This window comes from Cervus elaphus, chromosome 2 (genome assembly GCF_910594005.1).
Source record: "Cervus elaphus chromosome 2, mCerEla1.1, whole genome shotgun sequence".
Taxonomy (NCBI): domain Eukaryota; kingdom Metazoa; phylum Chordata; class Mammalia; order Artiodactyla; family Cervidae; genus Cervus; species Cervus elaphus.
The window spans coordinates 29,651,026-29,672,592 of NC_057816.1; the positions used below are offsets into that span (position 1 = coordinate 29,651,026).

A 21,567-nucleotide genomic window follows, 5' to 3' on the forward strand; every position below is an offset into this window, starting at 1 on the left:
TAAACTTCCAGATGTTCAAGCTGGTTTTAGAAAAGGCAGAGGAACCAGAGATCAAATTGCCAACATCCGCTGGATCATCGAAAAAGCAAGAGAGTTCCAGAAAAACATCTACTTCTGCTTTATTGACTATGCCAAAGCCTTTGACTGTGTGGATCACAATAAACTGTGGAAAATTCTGAAAGAAATGGGAATACCAGACCACCTGACCTGCCCCTTGAGAAATCTGTATGTGGGTCAGGAAGCAACAGTTAAAATTGGACATGGAACAACAGACTGTTTCCAAATAGGAAAAGGAGTACATCAAGGCTGTATATTGTCACCCTGCTTATTTAACTTACATGCAGAGTACATCATGAGAAACGCTGGAGTGGAAGAGGCACAAGCTGGAATCAAGATTGCTGGGATAAATATCATAGCCTCAGATATGCAGACACCACCCTTATGGTAGAAAGTGAAGAGGAACTAAAAAGCATCTTGATGAAATTGAAGAAAGAGTGTGAAAAAGTTGGCTTAAAGCTCAGCATTCAGAAACTAAGATCATGGCATCTGGTCCCATTACTTCATGGCAAATAGATGGGGAAACAGTGGAAACAGTGACAGACTTTATTTTTTTGGGCTCCAAAATCACTGCAGATGGTGATTGTAGCCGTGAAATTAAAAGACGCTTACTCTTTGGAAAGAAAGTTATGACCAACCTAGACAGCATATTAAAAAGCAGAGAGAAAAAAAACCAGAGACATTACTTTGCCAACAAAGGTCCATCTAGTCAAGGCTGTAGTTTTTCCAGTGGTCATGTATGGATGTGAGAGTTGGACGGTGAAGAAAGCTGAGCATCGAAGAATTGATGCTTTTGAACTGTGGTGTTGGAGAAGACTCTTGAGAGTACCTTGGAGTGCAAGAAAATCCAACCAGTCAATCCTAAAGGAGACCAGTCCTGGGTGTTCATTGGAAGGAATGATGGTGAAGCTGAAACTCCAATACTTTGGCCACCTCATGCGAAGAGTTGACTCATTGGAAAAGACCCTAATGCTTGGAAGGATTGGGGGCAGGAGGAGAAGGGATCGACAGAGGATGAGATGGCTGGATGGCATCACCGACTCGATGGACATGGGTTTGGGTAGGCTCCAGGAGTTGGTGATGGACAGAGAGGCCTGGCGTACTGCAATTCATGGGGTCGCAAAGAATCGGACACGACTGAACGACTGAACTGAACTGAACTGAACTGATAGCGGCAAGTGGTTTCAGCAGAGTCAATTTTCTGTCTGTACTACTACATTTTTAACATTCGTATACCAACACTCTGAAGCCATAAAATCAATTCTGGATTTGAGTTTTCCTATGACAGTCTGGACAGAATGTCATTGGTGATGGAGACTTACGGTCTTGGAGTTCTCTAAAAATAAATGCCTTCTGCTAGGAGGCAGGCCTATCCTGGAATTTAGAATATAATACTTCAGCCCTCTAAGTCTGCAGGAATGTCTGCAATCTCACTTATGTTCCCTGTCCAGGATGTGTGCTTGACTGATGCTTCTATGCCTTCATATGCCTTTATGCTTACAGAAAATGCATAAAGGTCAACAGGCCTTGAGGCATGTTATTGATTTCCAACACAGCAGCACACCCTAACTGTGAGACATTGTCTAAACAAAGTTCATTCTGGTGCTGTCCTTTCTTGGTTGACAATCTACAATAGTCTGATTGCTTTATTTTGTTGTTGAACATTTAGTCATTTCATTTAGTAATATAAATTAAGGTGGGGAAATCTTATGTAAGTGTATTCAAAAAAGGAAACCTTTTTCTCAAGAAAACAAATGTTTTATGGTGATGCAGACTGAATTTGAATGCCATCTCCACTGTATGTTACTGAGTAACCTTGAGCAAATTAACCACTCAGTTACCTCAACTGCAAAGGAGAATAGAAATGACTACTACACTTGATTCCAATAATTAACACACAATAAATTCAAACTTGATAGGTAAACAAAAATATAGTAGGTATTATTCCCCAATATACCTATATAATGAGTAGTCATAGGTCTTTATTGAGTATACAACTCAATCACTTTACAAACTAAGCAGCAAATCTATTGTTAGATAATTCTGGCAGGAGTAAACTGAAATGCATATTTTCTTTGGAGTCAGAATTCTGTTTTAGGCAAGTGTAATGCAATTTTTCTTTGTAAATGACATGCAATTCACAAGTGAGTTGATTTGTATATGCCTAGTTATATCTGTTGTAGATCTTACTATGGCCCAAGAGGGTGGTATCCAGTTTGCAAAAGTTATTACTCATCTGTTTTATTGGCCTGGGTGTTTTAAAGCAATATCTGTTCTGTATGAGTGTTTTAACTTTAATCCCATTAGAAACAAAAACAAAAGTAGTTCAGTAAATTAGAAAGTTAATTCCTTAAATTTGTATCCTCTTTAAAATAAAGCTTTATAACAAATGTATTTTTCCTACAAACAGTATCTTCAAAAAATAGACTAAAGGGGATGCTTCATCTGAATTTTATCGTAGATGGCTAATCCCTGAAAAAACTGAAATATAGGCTGAACCATCTGGATGGGAATTCCTGGAGAACATCTGACCTTTGCCCTCTAGGGTCTTTGGTGCATGTCAGCAGCTACTGAACATCAACTTTGTGTCAATCACTGAGTTTGTTATGCTGGGTATGATAGTCCTGGCAACAGTAGGATTTTCTTAGGATTTAGAAGAACACAGTTTTTAAAATTCTGATCTTGATGAGATATTTCCTCATCTCTATAATAGGAATTATTTATATTTCTCTAGATTGGCTCTTGTAGCAATCAAATGAAATAATGTATGCAGTAGTTCTTTATAAACATTTATTTAACAAGGATATCCTGCTGGAATATATATATATATATGTATGTATATATAGCTATATATATCTATATATATAGCTAGTGGTACTGAGAAGGCGATGGCACCCCACTCCAGTACTCTTTCCTGGAAAGTCCCATGGACAGAGGAGCCTGGTAGGCTGCAGTCCATGGGTCAGGAAGAGTTGGATACGACTGAGCGACTTCACTTTCACTTTTCACTTTCATGCATTGGAGAAGGAAATGGCAACCCACTCCAGTGTTCTTGCCTGGAGAATCCCAGGTAAAGCCTGGTGAGCTGCCGTCTATGGGGTCGCACAGAGTCAGACACAACTGAAGCGACTTAGCAGCAGCAGCAGCAGCTAGTGGTAAAGAACCCGCCTGCCAAGCCAATGCAGAAGACATAAGAGACGTGGGCTTGATCCCTGGGTTGGGAAGATCCCCTGGAAGAGGGCATAGAAACCCACTCTAGCATTCTGGCCTGGAGAATCCCTGGACAGAGGAGCCTGGCGGGCTACAGTCCATAGGGTCCCAAAGAGTTGGACAGGACTTGAAGTGACTTAGCACGCACACATACTCCCCGCTGGTACACACACACACACACAGACACCATGTTACGAATATCCTAGAATTGAACATCTCAGTAGATGAAGTTGGCTCTATTTTCTAGGTTACTTGCAAAATGTTATTTTGTATTAGAGTTCTGTTATTTCATTTCCCTTATTAATTTTTCAAAATAAAGCTTACTAAATGTCAGATGATCATTATAGAAAATTTGGAAACTATAGGGGAAAAAAAGACAGATAAAACCTTCTGCCTTCCAGTACCACCACTCCGAGTTGAGTTAATCACCGTTAACATTTTGATGACTTCTTTAGTCATGTTTCCTGACCTGGAGACAAGCCACCCTTTAGGTGTGTGCAGCTGGGACAGCACGAGCTGCAAGCCCACTGCCAGCTGGTGGTACAAACAGACAAACTGAAATTACAGGAAGATCAGAAATCTTCAAAACACAGAAGCCACAGACGTCTTAAGTGTCCGGAAACCTGTTCCCAGCCCACGTTTTGCGAACTAAGAAGCTCGCAATAGCGATATGGGCTCAGGGTGCATTTCTGGACGCTCTTCACTCCTCCTGTCCTTCCATTCGCATCCGACGAGTCATTATGCGTTTGTAATTCGAGTTAACATTTTAAACACTCTCTCCCTCCGGAGCACCGCTTTTCCAAACACGCTTTCACCAGGTGAGGGGCACTTGCCTGTGACTCTGAGCCCCTGAGAGTCTTCCCCAGGGCATTCTGGCTCACCTCCTGCCGCGGATGCAGGCTCGGTTACTGGCAGACTAGGTTTCTCCCCTGGCCCCCTCCCCGCACCTCCCCATCCTCTGGAGAAGCGGAATAAAAGACCAGCTCCCGGGCCGGGACGTGCAGCCGGGTGAGCGCAGCCCGTTGGCCGAGCGCGCGGGGCCACCGCCGGGCACCCCTCCCGCTCCCCGCGCCGCCTCCAGCGCCAGTGACAGCGCGCCCTCCGGGCTCGGGAGCGGCGGCGCCGAACAATCCGGGGCAGGGCTCGCCTCGCCGGTGACATCACTCCCGAAGATACTCCCCGCTCTCAGCGCCTGCCTTCGCGAGGCGGCCGTCCGTTTGTCGGTTTCCTTCCGTCCGCTGCTGGAGAGGGCTCACTGCCGGCCGGGGACAGAGCCGGGCACCGAGGAGGAGCGCCGGGACCTGGAGGAGGAAGCGGGGGAGCGGAGGCAGCGGGGGAAACGAGGACCCCGGCAGGTGACAAGCATGAAATTCAGCCCAGCGCACTACTTGCTGCCTCTCCTGCCGGCGCTGGTCCTCGGCACCAGGTGAGTCCGGGAGCCTGAGTGACCCGAGGGGCGCTGCCCGCAGGTCACCGCTGGGGGCCAAGGACAGACGCCTCGGCTGTTTGCATCTCCCGCCTAAGTTGGGCGGGGGGCTAGCGGAGAGGTCTCTATAATTCAGACTCTGAAATTCTTCTGGGGGAGTGGAACCCCTTTCTAGTTATCCGAGTCCTTAAAGAAATCCTCGTATTCCTCCCAGTGAGGGGACCGAGTGCTCCTTTCAAAGACGCGTTTCCCTCCAGCCCTAGTAGTAGCCGACAGATAACACGCGGATTGGAGACAACATAAAGAAAGGGAATTAGACAGACAAGGAGAAGGTTGTCACCAGGCACTGTCTCTGTACATTGGAGCTATCTCAATAGCCACAGAGATTACCTCCTCCCCTAAGTGTGTCTGATTTTAAGGCACGGGGAACCAGAGGAAAAAATGACAAATCTTGGGAAATGGTTAGCCGTGTACAAAAGTTCCCGGACTTGTGAAATAGACTGCTTTAACATCTTGATTGGGCTGACTGGTCTTGGCTGTCCTGCGAACAGGTCTAATTAAAGAGCACGCAGGCGATTAAAAGTTAGAAGACACTCTCAGAGTGCTGATGCAAGGACCCTAGTCAGAAACAATTAAGTACTGTATTCCGTCACTGGCCATAGATGGGACATTAAGCCCAAGCACAGTGGAGCTATTTTTAGTGAAGGTTTAAAATGCAGTGATTGAAAAGAGTTTTGTGACTCCCCACTGTTGATCAAGTCCCAAAGTTGGTGATGGGTTTGCATTCTTCTTCCACAAGGGCAAAACAAAGGTGGACTGTTTCATTGCCCAGGACTGAGCCTTTATTCTGCATGGCCTGAACATCATATTGGCAGCAGTCTCTCTGCCTTGGCCACTATAAAATAAAATGACCCATACAGGATGAGGATCTTTTCAAATCTATGTGAATGGAAACCTTATCTGATTATGTGTCTGGTGGATAATAAAGAGGGGAAATAGGATTATATCTAATTCTGAAATTGAGAAGTATAAAGGAAAGTCATTATCTGTGAAAAATCAGGGCAGCAAAATTCTTGATTCCACTTCTAGTGGACACACCCTCTATCAGTCTCTTGTAACCCAACTTTCTTTTGAGTGTGAGGACTGTTTGATGTAGCCCCAAGAGTTGAAGAACTTAGTCATTGCTTGCAAACAAAACCCAGGTAACTTTCCTAGGCTAAAATTCAGTATAAACCGGATTCTTTATTTTCTTTTAGGGTTGCTCATTCCTGGAGTTGACAAAATGCAGATGGTTTTAAAATCACTGCCCCCTGATACTATAATAACTTGTTCCAATTACAGAGCCCATTTTAATGTCTGTGTCTAACTCTAAACAATTCAGTTCAAATCTTGCATAACAGTTATTTTTTAAAGTGTCCTGGCACTTACTCTGAACTCTTGTGTTATGGTTTAGTAATTACTTGTGGCTTCTTCTAGAGAAAGCAAATTCTCCAAGTTTGGGGCACTTGAGTAGGTGCTTGTCAATAAATTCAGAAAATTATAAATATTTAAACAATGGAAACTCTGCCCACAATGAATCGTTAGTGTTCCAAAAGTACATTTGCTTTTTCAGGACACTATAATTTAAGTGACTCAGAAAACTCTATAGTCTCTAGCTTCCAAAGTTTTAATGTTGGTTATATAATGCAAAAACAAAAAGCCATCGGCTTATAAAACTTAATCCTTATAAATAAAAGTTTTTTAAAAAGTCAATGGACATTTTACAGCAAAAACTGAATGAACTGTCCCTAGCTTACTTTAGATAGGAAATATCTGCAGTGTTTGTGGTATGTGAAAACTGACCAGTCTTCTTTAAATCTTCCCTCTTGCCCACTCAACAAAAAGAACACACTGGGCCTAAAAGAGTGAAACTTTTCCTAATGGGCTGTATGTCTTTTTATTGTGATTACTCTGTAACAAGTAATGTTACTGGATACCCAGATTACTTAGTGAAAATCAGAGAACTTGACAATGAATTTGGAACTATCAATATGTCATTTTGCCAAAAAGAACTTATATTTCAGTGAACTGTAGCAGAAGCCTATTCTCTTTGTAATATTTAAGAGTTCTTGTAGGCATTTGGTTAATGTGTGGGTTAGAACCTGAGCTGAACAGGTTTCCAAGAATAATTGCATTAGTAGAGATGAGCTTATTGTCCTGCTGAGAAAAAAACTCTTGTAGCTGAGCTATGGCCACCTGTGATAGTGGGTTTTCTAGCCAAAGACTTCTGGCTAACTTAATTTTTTAGTCAGTGGTCCTATGTGTGAAGCCAAAGGCATTTCACCTGCTTCAGTCATGTTGAATGCATTAGCAGAGAGTGGCAGTTGCAAGATTTTCCTATATCTTCTGGGTGTTATCAGTTGTCTGTTATTATTAAGTTCTTTTCAAAGTGTTAAAAATGTAGATCCGAGACTTTTGATGTGTATTTGTTTCAACATCTTTTTTCTGGGTATAGCTCTTTTATACCTTGCTGTTATCCTTCCAATAGGGCTAAATTCAGTTCTGTTTTAAGGTAAAGGAATGTGTTCACTAAAGCAAATGCTCCAATTAGAGAAGGATGGTTACTATATAATAGTGTTCTACCCACAAGGATGAAAACTCTAAAGCAGTTCTGCCTTTTAAATATGAATTTTTGAATAGCTTTCTGTTTTTGTTTGTTTCTTATGCCTGCATTTTCTGTAGCAACTTTAGATGCTGAAGCACAAAAAAATCCATCATTTTCACCATAGTGAACAACATCTATGCCCCTCAGTCAGAGCTACTTAATTTGTCCTGTGTGCGTGCATGCTAAGTCACTTCAGTTGTGTCCAACTCTTTGTGACCCTATGGAGTGTAGTCCAGCAGGCTCCTCTGTCCATGGGATTCTTCAGGCAAGAATACTGGAGTGGGTTGCCATGCCCTCTTCCAGGGATCAAGCTCATGCCTCTTATGTCTTCTGCATTGGCAGGGGGGTTCTTTACCACTAGCACCCACCCTGGAAGCCCAGTTTGTCCTGAAAGAAAGCTAAATGTTCACCATTAACAGTAGCCAAGAACTGTTTTCTGTTTTACAGCTAAACCTCATAGATTTAAAAAGAGCTGTTTAATTTTCTAGCATATTGTCTCTCCTGTTTATAAAGTACATATAAATTTTTTTTTAAAATGAGTTAATGTTATGAATAATATAGCTAATGCAGAAAGCCATTTAACCTATGCACAAATAAATGTGATCAAAGAAAGCAAACATATCTTCGGAATAGATTGACTATACTTTTTAAACAGCCTTATTCTGTAGAAGCATTAAATGCTATTCGAAGGCAGTCAGCAATTCATTTCAGAAAGAAGCAGCATAGGTTTAGAAAGGAATGGTAGGGTGAAAAAAGTCTTTAGAAGTTCTTGGTGAAAAGGGACCCATGGAGTGCTGGAGAAGGCTCATCCTTTTAGTCTGCTGAACCTCTTGTTCCTTTCTGCTGTGTTTCCACTCTCACTACCTTTGGTTTTAAATGACTTAATGGGGAGAGAACATGGCAGGGAGGAGTGAAGGTCTACTGACTTCTGGTGGTTTTCCATCAAGCAAGAACTTTAAGCAGATGGTCGGTTATAGTCCTCTCAACAGGAGTCACCTTAGAGGTGTGTCCTGGGCCCTCTGACCGGCAGTCATATCACGTGTTTATTTTGGAATCTTATTTTTAGATGGTACTATATATTGAAGATGCCCCAGGCTCCTATTTGCTCCACCCTTAATCTAGCCAAGTTGATGGATAGGATAAAGGAAAGATGAGCTACGGTAATAACCCAATAAGCACCAAAATGTTTTCTCTGTAAACAAAATAAATTTGATATTGGTAGGAGTCTTACTATAACTCCCCCACATTGATCTGAGGAAGTATTTTTTTTTTTTTTGTCCCAAGCCCTGAGCATATGTGTGTGTAGAGTCTTACCCTCTACATACCTTTATGTGACGCAGCATAAATGTCTTGGTCAAAATTGCCCCATTCTGTGTAACTGCACTAGAGAAATGTATTTTCTAGGCTAAGAGGATATTAACAAAAATGTTCTGACTTTTTAAATCCCTTTTGTGCATCTTAATTGCCTGTTTTGAATAGCAGTTTTTTTTTTTTTTAATGACTTATTTGGGGACTATCTTTGTGCGTTAAATTTTCTTTATAACCAGTGAAAGAGACTTCTCAAATTGAATTGACAGTACAATTGTCCCAGACCAAACTCTAAGTAATTGAAAGGGAGAACTTGATCTACCCACTAGGAAGCAAAAATCACTGCAACCACTGGTGGGGCTTTATGGATGTAATGAAATTATGCTTTCTCATGTATGTTATGAGAGTGCTTGTGTGTGGTTGGGTGCACGGGTGCCTATTTTTGACTGACTTCTAGAAGAAAATCTTTTTTAATAAATAGTGCTACATCATTTAAGTAACCTGCTTAAGCAGATAATGTTTAATATTAACCTTTCTTCTCTAGAAAACCCCCCAAAATCCATTTGAATCATCATATGTTAAGATTCAGAAATCTTTTCATATTCACACATCAAAAGTGCAAGTTAGTTGTTCCATAAGTCATCAAGGCAATTAATAAATTAGTTACAAATACATATAGCTAGAATCTAGTTATGTTCAGAAATATTTATAAATAAAGTTGTATAAATATTAACAATATTTTAAACAAAGCTTAAAGTGTGAACAGAGGAAAGAGCAAATAATGTTAATTAAGCAGTATTAGAAATACCTTTTGCTGAGGATAATGAAAGAAAAAATATTTTGTAATCGACTTTAATAGCTGTGAAAAGAAGAGAAGCGAAAAGCAAAGGAGAAAAGGAAAAATATTCCCATCTGAATGCAGAGTCCCAAAGAATAGCAAGGAGAGAGAAGAAAGCCTTCCTCAGCAATCAATGCAAAGAAATAGAGGAAAACAATAGAATGGGAAAGACTAGAGATCTCTTCAAGAAAATTAGAGATACCAAGGGAACATTTCATGCAAAGATGGGCTTAATAAAGGACAGAAATGGTATGGACCTAACAGAAGCAGAAGATATTAAGAAGAGGTGGCAAGAATACACAGAAGAACTGTACAAAAAAGATCTTCACGACCCAGATAACCACGATAGAGTGATCACTTACCTAGAGCCAGACAACCTGGAGTGCAATGCCAAGTGGGCCTTAGGAAGCATCACTACGAACAAAGCTAGTGGATGTGATGGAATTCCAGTTGAGCTATTTCAAATCCTGAAAGATGATGCTGTGAAAGTGCTGCACTCAACATGCCAGCAAATTTGGAAAACTCAGCAGTGGCCACAGGACTGGAAGAGGTCAGTTTTCATTCCAGTCCCAAAGAAAGGCAATGCCAAAGAATGCTTGAACTACCGTACAATTGCACTCATCTCATACTCTAGCAAAGAGATGCACAAAATTCTCCAAGCCAGGCTTCAGCAATACATGAACCATGAACTTCCAGATGTTCAAGCTGGTTTTAGAAAAGGCAGAGGAATCAGAGATCAAATTGCCAACATCCGCTGGATCATCGAAAAAGCAAGAGATTTCCAGAAAAACATATATTTCTACTTTATTGACTATGCCAAAGCCTTTGACTGTGTGGATCACAATAAACTGTGGAAAATTCTGAAAGAGATGGGAATACCAGATCACCTGACCTGCCCCTTGAGAAATCTGTATGTGGGTCAGGAAGCAACAGTTAAAATTGGACATGGAACAACAGACTGTTTCCAAATAGGAAAAGGAGTATGTCAAGACTGCATAATTCACCCTGCTTATTTAACCTACAAGCAGAGTACATCATGAGAAATGCTGGAGTGGAAGAAGCACAAGCTGGAATCAAGATTGCTGGAAGAAATATCAATAACTTCAGATATGCAGATAATACCACCCTTATGGCAGAAAGTGAAGAAGAACTAAAGAGCCTCTTGATGAAATTGAAGGAGGAGTGTGAAAAAGTTGGCTTAAAGCTCAACATTTAGAAAACTAAGATCATGGCATCTGGTCCCATCACCTCATGGGAAATAGATGGGGAAACAGTGGCTGACTTTATTTTTCTGGGCTCCAGAATCACTGCAGATGGTGATTGTAGCCATGAAATTAAAAGATGCTACTCCTTGGAAAGAAAGTTATGACCAACCTAGATAGCATATTAAAAAGCAGAGACATTACTTTGCCAACAAAGGTCCATCTAGTCAAGGCTATGGTTTTTCCAGTGGTCATGTATGGATGTGAGAATTGGACCATAAAGAAAGCTGAGCACTGAAGAATTGATGCTTTTGAAGTGTGGTGTTGGAGAAGACTCTTGAGGATCCCTTGGACTGCAAGGAGATCCCACCAGTCCATACTAAAGGAGATCAGTCCTGGTGTTCATTGGAAGGACTGATGTTGAAGCTGGAAACTCCAATATTTTGGCCACCTGATGCGAAGAACTGACTCATTGGAAAAGACCCTGATGTTGGGAAAGATTGAGGGCAGGAGGAGAAGGGGATGGAAGATGATGAGATGGTTGAATGGTATCACTGACTCGATGGAGATGAGTTTGGGTAAACTCCGGGAGGTGATGGACAGGGAGGCCTGGCGTGCTATGGTTCATAGGGTCACAAAGAGTCGGACACGATTGAGCGACTGAACTGAACTGAACTGAATCAACTTTAGTGTTGTTCAACTTTCGCTAGTTGTGTGATGTTAGATGAATTGCTTATCCTCTTTATCCAGTTTCCTCACGTAGAAAATAGGACCACTCATAGAAATTACCTGAAGGGGACTGTGGTAAAGACTGAGTACACCTAAAAAAAAAAAAAAAAAAGAGTTTACCATATTTCCTGGAATATAAAATTGCTTAACAGAGATTAGCCCATGCAGCTAGTACTATATGGTTAATATTTTCATGAAATTTTTGTGTCTGTGAATAAATGAAAACTTGGCTGCAGTCAGTTGGAAGATAGAAAATTCACTAGAGTGACAGTCATCATGCAAAAGAAAGAAAAGATTGCCAAAAGAGGGGAAGCAGGAAAAATAATGAGGATTACCTGGTAACTCTCCTGGCTCTTTAAAATGTGTTTTGATGGCCAAGTGCTGTGGACTTTTGGGAACTCCATGAAAAATTGTGACATTTACTTTTACCATATAGAATATGATTGAGCACAAAAGTACATACTTAGATATTTAACTTATATAGCTACAAGTAAGTTAAATTGCATTTAAAGTGCATAAATTGTTAAGTCAAAACCGTGAGCATAAGCATCAATGAATAAAAAAGGATGTGTTCAAGCTGCATAGACAAGATTGATACAAAAGTTTCTACAACTTTATTTTCTACCTGTTAATCAATTTCATCATCCATCAGCAAGCTCTATAAAGTACAGAGATTTAGGAAAATTGCAGAAAGAAAATGTAGGTTTTTTTCTACTATTGACAACAATTTGAGAACTGCTGATATAGTGAAAGCTTAACTAATATATGTCTTAAGAAACATCACATAAAAGGGACTTTATACTAAACCATCTTGGAAAACAGCTCTAGAGATCGTGTGCTCTCAACTAGAGTGCGTATATTTTATCATAAACTCTTCATAGTTGTACCATGGAATTCTGACCATTTAATGAAAACAATGTGTATATTTCTGCCATAGATTACTATGTGCATGCATATGTGTCTGTGTATGTCAATTGAGTGGATCATAGAACAGGGAATAATTTGCTGCTAAGGGTAAAGAAAAGGCATAGATCATGTTAAATCTGCATCAGAAAAGAGCATGTATTTACTGGAACATTTAGAAATGTTGCTTCATGTTTGTAAGATGCAAAAAACAAAATATCAAAAGTAAACCATTTTATTCAGGCACAAGCTAAAGTTCAACCAAATAAATGCTGTGCTTTGAAAATGCTTTCATAAACACTAGGAGACATCGTTATACTATAGGTAGTGATTGCTTTGCAATTATGTCTGACTTGTTTGGTGCCGCTTTCGAGTGTTTTAATCTCTTTGAGTGTACTTTAAAGAGTCTGTTATTGGGAAGCATGCTGTGAATGTAAGGTTGTGTTCTCATCCAAAGCCCGTCATATTAGAGGTGAGAAAACCAAGGTCCAGTATGACTGAGACCGGAGGAAACCAAAACAAGAACCCAGAACTTTCTGCAGTGCTCTCCTCTATCATGTGACCACTGTCCACATCATCTCTTCTGTAAGTAAGCCACATTGGTATCATTGCTGCCTACTTTATATCCCAAACTATTCTAGGTATTGTAGAGTATAAAGTAATTTAAGTTCTCTGGCCACACAGAATCATGATAGAACAACAGGCTACAGTCAAAGGGAATTACAGTAATGAGTTGGACACCATTTGTTCACCTGTATTCAGCTGTTTTTGTTTTGAAGAATGAGTTGACTTTGAAAAGATTCCAGGTCATTTTCAAAACCGAAAGCAGCATTACAAATGAGTTCTCACATTTGTACACAGTTTACCTGATAAGAGATACACCTATAATGGTTCCTCTTAGCTTTTGACTTCTATTGTAAGGTGATTTTTTTGGTACCTTTGGAATCTTCTCTTTGAAGCTCTTTTCTGTAGTTGTATTTCCTAGGAGATTTGCTTGCATATTCCTTACCTATTAAACTTATACTGCAAACTGTGTGGTATTGTTCAGTGGGTAGCCTACTGAACTATCTTATATCTTAGTTCCTAAATATGTCCATGTCTAGCTTTAACTTATGGTAACATTACATTTCGTTTGGTTTATATATCTCTATACTTTCATCATAGCCTATCAACATTTTATAGTAACTTTTTTTAGGATGAAGTGGTAATAGGTTTTATTCTACACATGCATATCATTAATGTGCTTCCTTTGGATAGATTTCTTAACCATTCTGAGACTTAACTTTCTCATCTATACAGTGGAAAATAATAATGTCCAACATTTAAGGCCATTAAGATTGAAGAAAGGATATTTAAGTTCTATTTTAGTGCATGCACATAGCTATATTTTTGGTCCTTCAAGAAATCCCAAAACGTGTTAGCTATTACTGTGTGTAGAAATTAAAATTTAGTGTAGTGTGTTGATTTTATACTAGATACCTTAAGCAGTCAAAATTTAATATTTTTATTAAAAATCAAAGTAAACCATTCCCCTAAGTGAATTTCAAAGTTCTTGAGTGACACAGCCAAAATAATAAATCATAGTTTATTCCTGATATGATTATTCTAGGGATAGGTTCTGGAGGAAATTGAATTCAGGGAAAATGCTCCTTAGGAAAACATGGAACAAAAAGCACGCAGTGACCCATGCCTTCTAAAGTAGTCCTTTCAGCTGAGCTAAGGTATCGACAAAGAGGAATGCAGACTCCAGGCCAGCCTTTACCTCATGTCCCTGTAGATGATGTGACTTTCTGTGACTTCTCTTGTTTATCATCAAAAGGGTTTCTAGTTCCACATCCTTCAGACTCTGTTCAACACACAACTCTGAGCTTCTAGAAACACTTACCCAGTGAGAGTTTGAGGTTAATGAGGTAGAGATTACAGAAAGCGTTTGTGGGATCCTATGTGTTAAATCCAAAAACATGGCATAACAAACAGACTTTGAGTCAGCCTTCCTAGCTACATGAGTTTAGAAATGTTAATTAACATCCCTTTAGGCTTCCCTTGTGGCTCAGATGGTAAAGACTCTGCCTGCAGTGCGGAGACCCTGGGTCAGGAAGATCCCCTGGAGAAGAGCATGGCTACCCACTCCAGTATTCTTGTCTGGAGAATTCCATGGACAGAGGAACCTGGCAGTCTATGGAAGCGCAGAGAGTCGGACACGACTGAATGACTAACACAGCCACATTTTTCTCATCAATGAAGAGGCGATAACATTGCCTTTCTCATAGATTTGTCAAGAGGATCAAATAAACTAATGTACATAAAAAGTAATGTCTAGCACAAAGAAATACAACTCAGCATATTACCAATCTTACATCATTTGATTGAGAGGATCAGAGAGATTTTACCCTAACAGAATGTACTTGCATGTCAGAAAGAGCAGTCTTTAAAAACTTCTACTTGGTATAGGTAAGACAAAAGTTTTGTTGTTCAGTCACTATGTAGCACACCAGGTTTCTCTGTCCTTCATTACTTTGGAGAGTTTGCTCAAACTCATGTCCATTGTGTCAATGATGTCATCCTACCATCTCAAAAGTGTTGGTGAACAGATTTTGGAAATCAGCCGTGTCTTCCCTTATTATAGATGAAAACAAGCAAACAAACAAATACACCTGAATGGAGAATGCGCTTCTCCAGCTCCTGTGGATGATTTGAGGCCAATGTGAAAGTCAATTCTAAATCACCCTAATCAATTCCGGTTAGGAACACTGATTTAAACATGTACAACACCCTCAAGAAAAATATTATGGGAAACGAGTATGATGATCTAGCTTCTATTCTGAATTTGATGGCTTCAAATTATGTTGTTAATAATGTTGCTAACCTAGTTAAATGTTAAATATAGTTATTGAAATTATATTACCACATCACACAAATGCCTTTAAAGAAGATTCATTTGTCAAGTTTAAGATGGCAGAATCAAAAGATATATCTTAGAGGAGTAGGACAGCATAAATACAAACAAGCCTTTGGACTAGTTGACGATTCTTGATTTTAAAATTAAGCAGTCTCATAGTGAGGTATGGTTAGTCTTGATCTCCACAGAATGGTGGAGAAGGGCTGGGATGGCAGAAGGAAATGAAAAGCCTAATACTCTAGGGCACTTTGAATGCTGTGTGCATGAGCAGAGATGGTAGGAGTAGAAAAGAAAGTCTGTAAGCATTAGCTTTCCTTTTTTTTTTTTCTTTTGCTTTCTGTCATTTTCTTTTTAATTTTGTCTTTCCTTATGCTAGCAGTCATTCAGTGCTGGTCTTTGCAGTAAACTAAGTCCTTAGCTTTGGACAGGAAAGGTGGGGCTGGGAGGTGGAGAGGGGATCATTTGAATTCTAAAGGAAATAAGGAAATGCATGAAAAATTGAAGTGACGTATTGGCAAGAAGCAGATATGGCTGAGTAAGCTTTATAACGTTGAGAACATCTTCAGATGCCACAAAGTGAAATGTGAGCTCATTCTACAAAGAAAAGTTCACAGAAAAATGTTCATATAAAAATGGGGGCAGACATTTTTTTCTGCCACTACAATTTAGAAAAATATTGAATCCCTTATCTATGTCTTTATTTCATTTGGTATTGTATACAACATTTGAATTACAGATTCATCCAGTAATGCTGAGGACTCAACATCGCCTGCAGGGTGCCAGATGCTTGCTCTCTGCCACTCAGCCCTTACTTTCTTGCAACACATTAATTATTCCTGTACCTGTTTTATCACTATAAAGAGAAGGAGTTTGGGGCGAATTAAACACTTAGTCCACATTTTCCTAGATCTTAGCTCATCATTTCTAAGAATCATTTTATGAATGAAACTAGAGCAATGCCCATAACGTCTAATCTCTGTATAAATTCACACTGAAGAAAAAAATAACTTAAAAATAAGAATAGCTGAAATTAAACTGCGCTGGCAAGTAGCTGCATGTTTGCATGACGTGGGACAGGCTACATTAAAAACATTCTTAAAGGAGCCAAATAAATTTGTTAGTTTTAAACTTGATAAATTGGAACCGTCATTATAAGTACACAATTTGCAAGTTAATTTCAGTACTTCTATGTAGAAAACATGTGTGGCAGACTAATATTTTTCGAAGTACACTCCTCGTTGTACCTAAGTCAGAATCCCCAGGACATTAAAAAGTCTACTTCCTTGTTCCTACTGCAGACAGTTTAGATTTTCTGAGGAAAGGGCCAAGGAATTTTCATTTGAATGTGGAATTTGGATGCTTTCTATACACAGGAAAATTTGAAAACCAATATTTGAAACTGTAGTGTCTACAACACTTTGATATCTTGCATATTTGCTTAACGTGGACATTGCAGAAAAATGGAAAGACAGTGCTGCTTTGACAAAAATCACATCAATTTTCATATGTAGGTAAATAAATTTAATAGATGAGTATCTTGTCACATACCAGGCTGCATTTATCAGTCAAGTTACATGAAAATAATTCTCTGCCTCCTCTGCTTTTCTACAGAGGACTGAGAAAATGCTCAAATAAACTGGATGATATAAAACTATATGACTTGGACTTATCAAGGCATAACTCTCTTTAGAAAATACTTGACAGTGAGGTGAAATCTTACAGATAACACTGAAAAGAATGAAAACTTACCTCAACATCCTTCACGTTCATCAGTTCAAGGTATATGATAAAGAGGCGATGAAAACTAAGATCTGCACTTGAAGCTATATAAATGCCTGTTGTTCTTCTACTTGGGGCAGGAAATTTGAGTTTTTAGACCAAGTAGGAATAATATTTAGCCTGGTAAAATGAAACTGTTGATTCCCCTCACCTTCATTAGCAGCAGTTGGTTTTGACTGATGTGGAAAATCAAATTGATTCAATTAATTTTATTCAATTGAATTAAATTGATTCAATTAATATTAATTTCAATTAATATTAAATAGAATAAGAAAAACTGTGTCATCCATACTGTCTTAGTTCTCATCTTCTCTGCAATATTAGTTCTTCTGGAGAAATAAATTGAAAGATGATTTGATAATAGGGAAGAACTAACAGGTGCTATCTTAAACTAGGTTAATCCTCACAGAAGACTTACTTGTGAGGTGGTTGCTATTGTTGCTTTCCTTTTATATCTGTGGAAACTAAGGCACCGCAGGGATTAGACTAGAGTCCTAGGCTATAAAGTGGTGAGTGAAAGTGAAAAGTGAAAGTGTTAGTCACTCCCTCCTGTTCCTGTTTGGCTCAGATGGTAAAAAATCTGCCTATGGCGCAGGAGACCTGAGTTCCATCCCTGGGTCAGGAAGATCCCCTGGCGAAGGAAATGGCAACCCACTCCAGCACTCTTGCCTGGAGAATTCCACAGACAGAGGAACCTAGAGGGTTATAGTCCATGGGGTTCCAAAGAGTCGGGCACAGCTGAGTGACGAACACTTCCCACTCCTGTCCGACTCTGCAACCTCATGGGCTGCGGCCCGCTGGGCTCCCGGGTGCTGCTGTGCTTATCCGCCCAGCCCTGGCCGACCCTGTGACCCCCGGGGACTGTGGCCTGCCAAGGCTTCTCTGTCCATGGGGATTCTCCTGCTTTGCCAGTGGATTCTTTAGCAGCTGAGCTCCCAGGGAAGCCCCAGGCTCCCAGGCGACGTGAAATGAAAGTCTCTCAGTCATGACCGACTCTTTGCAACCCCATGAAATTCCCCCCTGGAATTCTCCAGGCCAGAATACTGGAGTGGGTAGCCTTTCCCTTCCCCAGGGGAGCTTCCCAAACCAGGGATCAAACCCAGGTCTCGCACATTGCGGGCAGATTCTTTACCAGCTGAGGCAGAAGGGAGGCCCTAGGCTCCTAGGTAGTGGAGCCTAAAGTCAGACACCAAATAGCCCTTTAGCCCATCACTGTGCTGAAGCGTCTCCTAGTGTGTAATGTAAAACACTGGAATGACCCTAAATCAGAAATAGCCTCCTGTGTTCTGATTTACACATTGAGAAGTTGTAAATATGTGACTTCCTCTCACACTCTAAGCTCACAACTAAGTATAACAAAAGATCCTTTCTTTATAGTTCTTACAAAAATAATGTTCATTTTGTTTTGTTTACATTGTGAAAGAAAAATAATCATGTATTTGTATGATACTGTCTTTCTTTGTGGATGTCGTTTTCCAGAGTCACACCAGTGACTTGTAGTGTCTTACTGTTTGGCTCCAGGTGGCTTCCAGGTTTCAGCTGTGGAGCTTAGAAACCTAAGGTGGGAATCACACTGACCTGCCCTAACTGCAGCTTAGCCCTTTCTACCTGTGCAATCCTGGGGAAGTTGTCTTACTGCCTGGGCTCATAATTTAATTTTTAAAATTATAATAGTAGTTAAAGGTTATTGTTAGATCTCTGTGTGTAAGAACTGTACTACACATTTCTTTAGGATTACTTTAATTAATGCTCTTTCGTACTTCATAAAAGTACTTTATAGATTAGGACATTGAGGATCAGAGAAGTTAATATATCTAAAAATCACAAAATTACTAAGGTAGAGGTGAAATTTGAGCCAGTGATTTAATAGGCATAGCTTCAAGGTCTGGGTCTTATACAGTGAACATTAACACTGAAATCTATGATGTCAGGCATTTGGAAGGTATTTCAGAAACAAAGGAGTTGATGAAAATCACAGGAGACTGGAGCACGTATCCACATATGTGCAATGTGTATTCACGAGCCAAGGTGTCTGGTGCACACGAACCTTCACAATATCCCGTGTCATGAATAGCGTCATTTTTTTTTTCTTTTACAGATGTTAAACACAACAGACTCATTGTTTGAACTCAATCTGTCTTAAATAATAATAGTGATAATAATGGTAGTCAGATTTTCCCTAGAAAGTTAAAACAGAGCTGCTGTTTTACTGGAACTGCACTTCCACTGGTAGCCAGAAGATGGCACTGCGAAGTGAGAAGTACAATACAGTTATCTCCGGTCTCGATTTCACCCATTTGGACAGACACATCCGAAAATTGATGTCTAAAATAATTTGGCTTCATTTCACACCAAAATAATTACGAAAGAGATATATGTATGTATACTCATGTACATATACTTTATAGTCTCTATCATATGTATGTATGCATGTTATTTAACAGTTTTTTTTGGGGGGGGGGGCGATTATCCTTGAAAATAGACTTTGTTTATAAATCAAACAAAGCTTGATCCCATTCATCACTACAGTGACTCCTACAAGTCTTGTCCCTCCTAAGTGGAATTGGACCTGAAATTTTAATAATGTACCCATTTCCCCTATGTGCCCTTACTTAAAAGAATCTTCAAGGACAGACTTGTCGGGAAGAAGACATTATGTAAGGGAGACGACAGCGTCTGACATTTTTATAGTACTTAAATTTTAATTTTTATATATGCTCATATCTTTTCACATTATCCCGTGTAACAGTTAGTAATGACTCCTTTTTATAGATGAAGAGACTGTGAGTAATGTCAGGTGGGTGGCCCAGAGCCAGGGCTGAGTGTCAGGTTCACAACACCAGCCTTAGCTCGGGACCTGGACAGCTAGGGTGTGCGGGAGGAGAGTCGCTTTGTCTCGGCCTGCTGTGGCCCCTGTAACAGATCAGCATAGATCGGGTGACTCAGGCCGCAGCGTTTCCTCCTCACAGCTCTGGAGGCTGAGAAGCCAGAAGTTAATATGCTGACATATTCAGTGTCTAATGAGAGCCCTTTTCCTGGTCTGTGGACTGTGGTCTTCTCTTTGTACCCCTCCATGGTGGATTAGGCAGGAAGCCCCGTCTTGTGTATCTGCTTATAAGAGCACAGTGGACTCTGCCCTCATGATATAATTACTTCCCAAAGGGCCTACCTCTTAATTCCGTCCCTGTGAGGATTAGGGTTTCAACATATGAATTTTGGAGGAACACAGACATGCATCCGTAACATAGCTATTGAAAGATGAAGCAAATGCTATCAGCCTGGTAACATTAAAGGAGGTGGCCCATATGCAGTGTTTGACTTGTTTGGTCATACATGATTTTGGCCCTGTATTAATTGTGTACCTTTTATAAATCAATGTGAGTACCTACCTCTTTAATCAGTTAAGATTCAATTTCTTGTTATGTATCAGAAAATTCCAAATAATAGTGGCTTAAGCAAAATAGAAGTTCATCTTCCTCTCATCTGGGATGTACTTGGAGGAGGAAATGCAGGGCTGGTTGATTCTCATGGACAGCAAGTAGGCCTGCATTGTAAATTTCCTGGTCCTCGAGTATGTTTACTTTCATCAGCTCATACCCCCAATCAAAGATATATATACTATTTTGTGACTGTTGATATAAAGAAGATATATTAATACTATGTATACTTAAGCCTAAAAGTTCACTTATTTTTCTATTTTAAAAGAATTTTAAAATGTTTATGGGCCCTTAAAAGTGTCATGAAAGCACTGTGCCTACTGAGCCTAATGGACCTGTTGGCCCTGTCAGCGGGACCCAGGCTCCTTCCAGCTCTCTGCTCTCTGAGCCTGGCCTTTATGATCCAAGAGCACTCAGGTCATCCTTTTTTTTTTTTTTTTTTTTTAGGTCATCCTTTTGAACAGCAGAATGGGATAGGGGCACACCATCCTCCGTTTCCAAATATTTTGCTAGCCATAGTAGAATAGTACAATAGCTATGCTCCCTGGTGTCTCAGATTGCAGGAGACCCGGGTCTGATCCCTAGGTCAAGAAGATCCCCTGGAGAAGGGAATTGCAACCCACTCCAGCAGTCTTGCTTGGAGAATTCCATGGACAGAGGGGCCTGGTGGGCTACAGTCCATGGGGTTGCAAAGAGTTGGACACAAGCAACCAACACTATCTACCCAGTTAAAAGGTAGGCTGAGACTTGCAGACCCTTTGCTTCAGTGATATATTCAGGTGTAAATCAGTTTTTTCTTACTAGGAGACAAATGGAAAATGAATATTGGAAGCTCTGTCATATTTACTTAGTCTTCTTTCCTGTTTGCTTCTCAAATTCTTTGCTAGGTAAGTGGTTCCCATTACTCTAAAATGTTTTCCTATTTTGAGTACAACAGAGTAGAAGATGGGTATCTCTCACTAGAAATTAAAATCAAAGCAAAACAGATAATGGTAAATTTTCTCTTTTGGTTTATAGGTAAGGTAAAAGCTTACATCACTGGAATTTTGGCTAAGAGATAGGAACCAAACTAGGGAATAATTTGAGCTTAAAAATAGAGGTACTTATAATTAATTATTTTTATGTGACTCCTAAA

The 21,567-nt window shown here is 39.9% G+C and overlaps 1 protein-coding gene across 3 annotated transcripts in view; it reads left to right on the plus strand.

Annotated features, from left to right (window-relative positions):
• Positions 1-4,437: 4,437 nt before the first annotated feature.
• Positions 4,438-21,567, plus strand: part of LUZP2 (leucine zipper protein 2) — a 476,756-nt gene continuing 459,626 nt past the window's right edge. For 2 of the 3 annotated variants that reach the window (XM_043875276.1, XM_043875284.1), the window contains exon 1: positions 4,499-4,693. In XM_043875276.1, coding sequence (XP_043731211.1) covers positions 4,632-4,693 — 62 coding nt within the window. In that variant the 5' untranslated portion in view covers positions 4,499-4,631. Of the gene's footprint in view, positions 4,694-21,567 lie in introns of all 3 variants that reach the window. The other variant, XM_043875294.1, reaches the window with a different exon arrangement.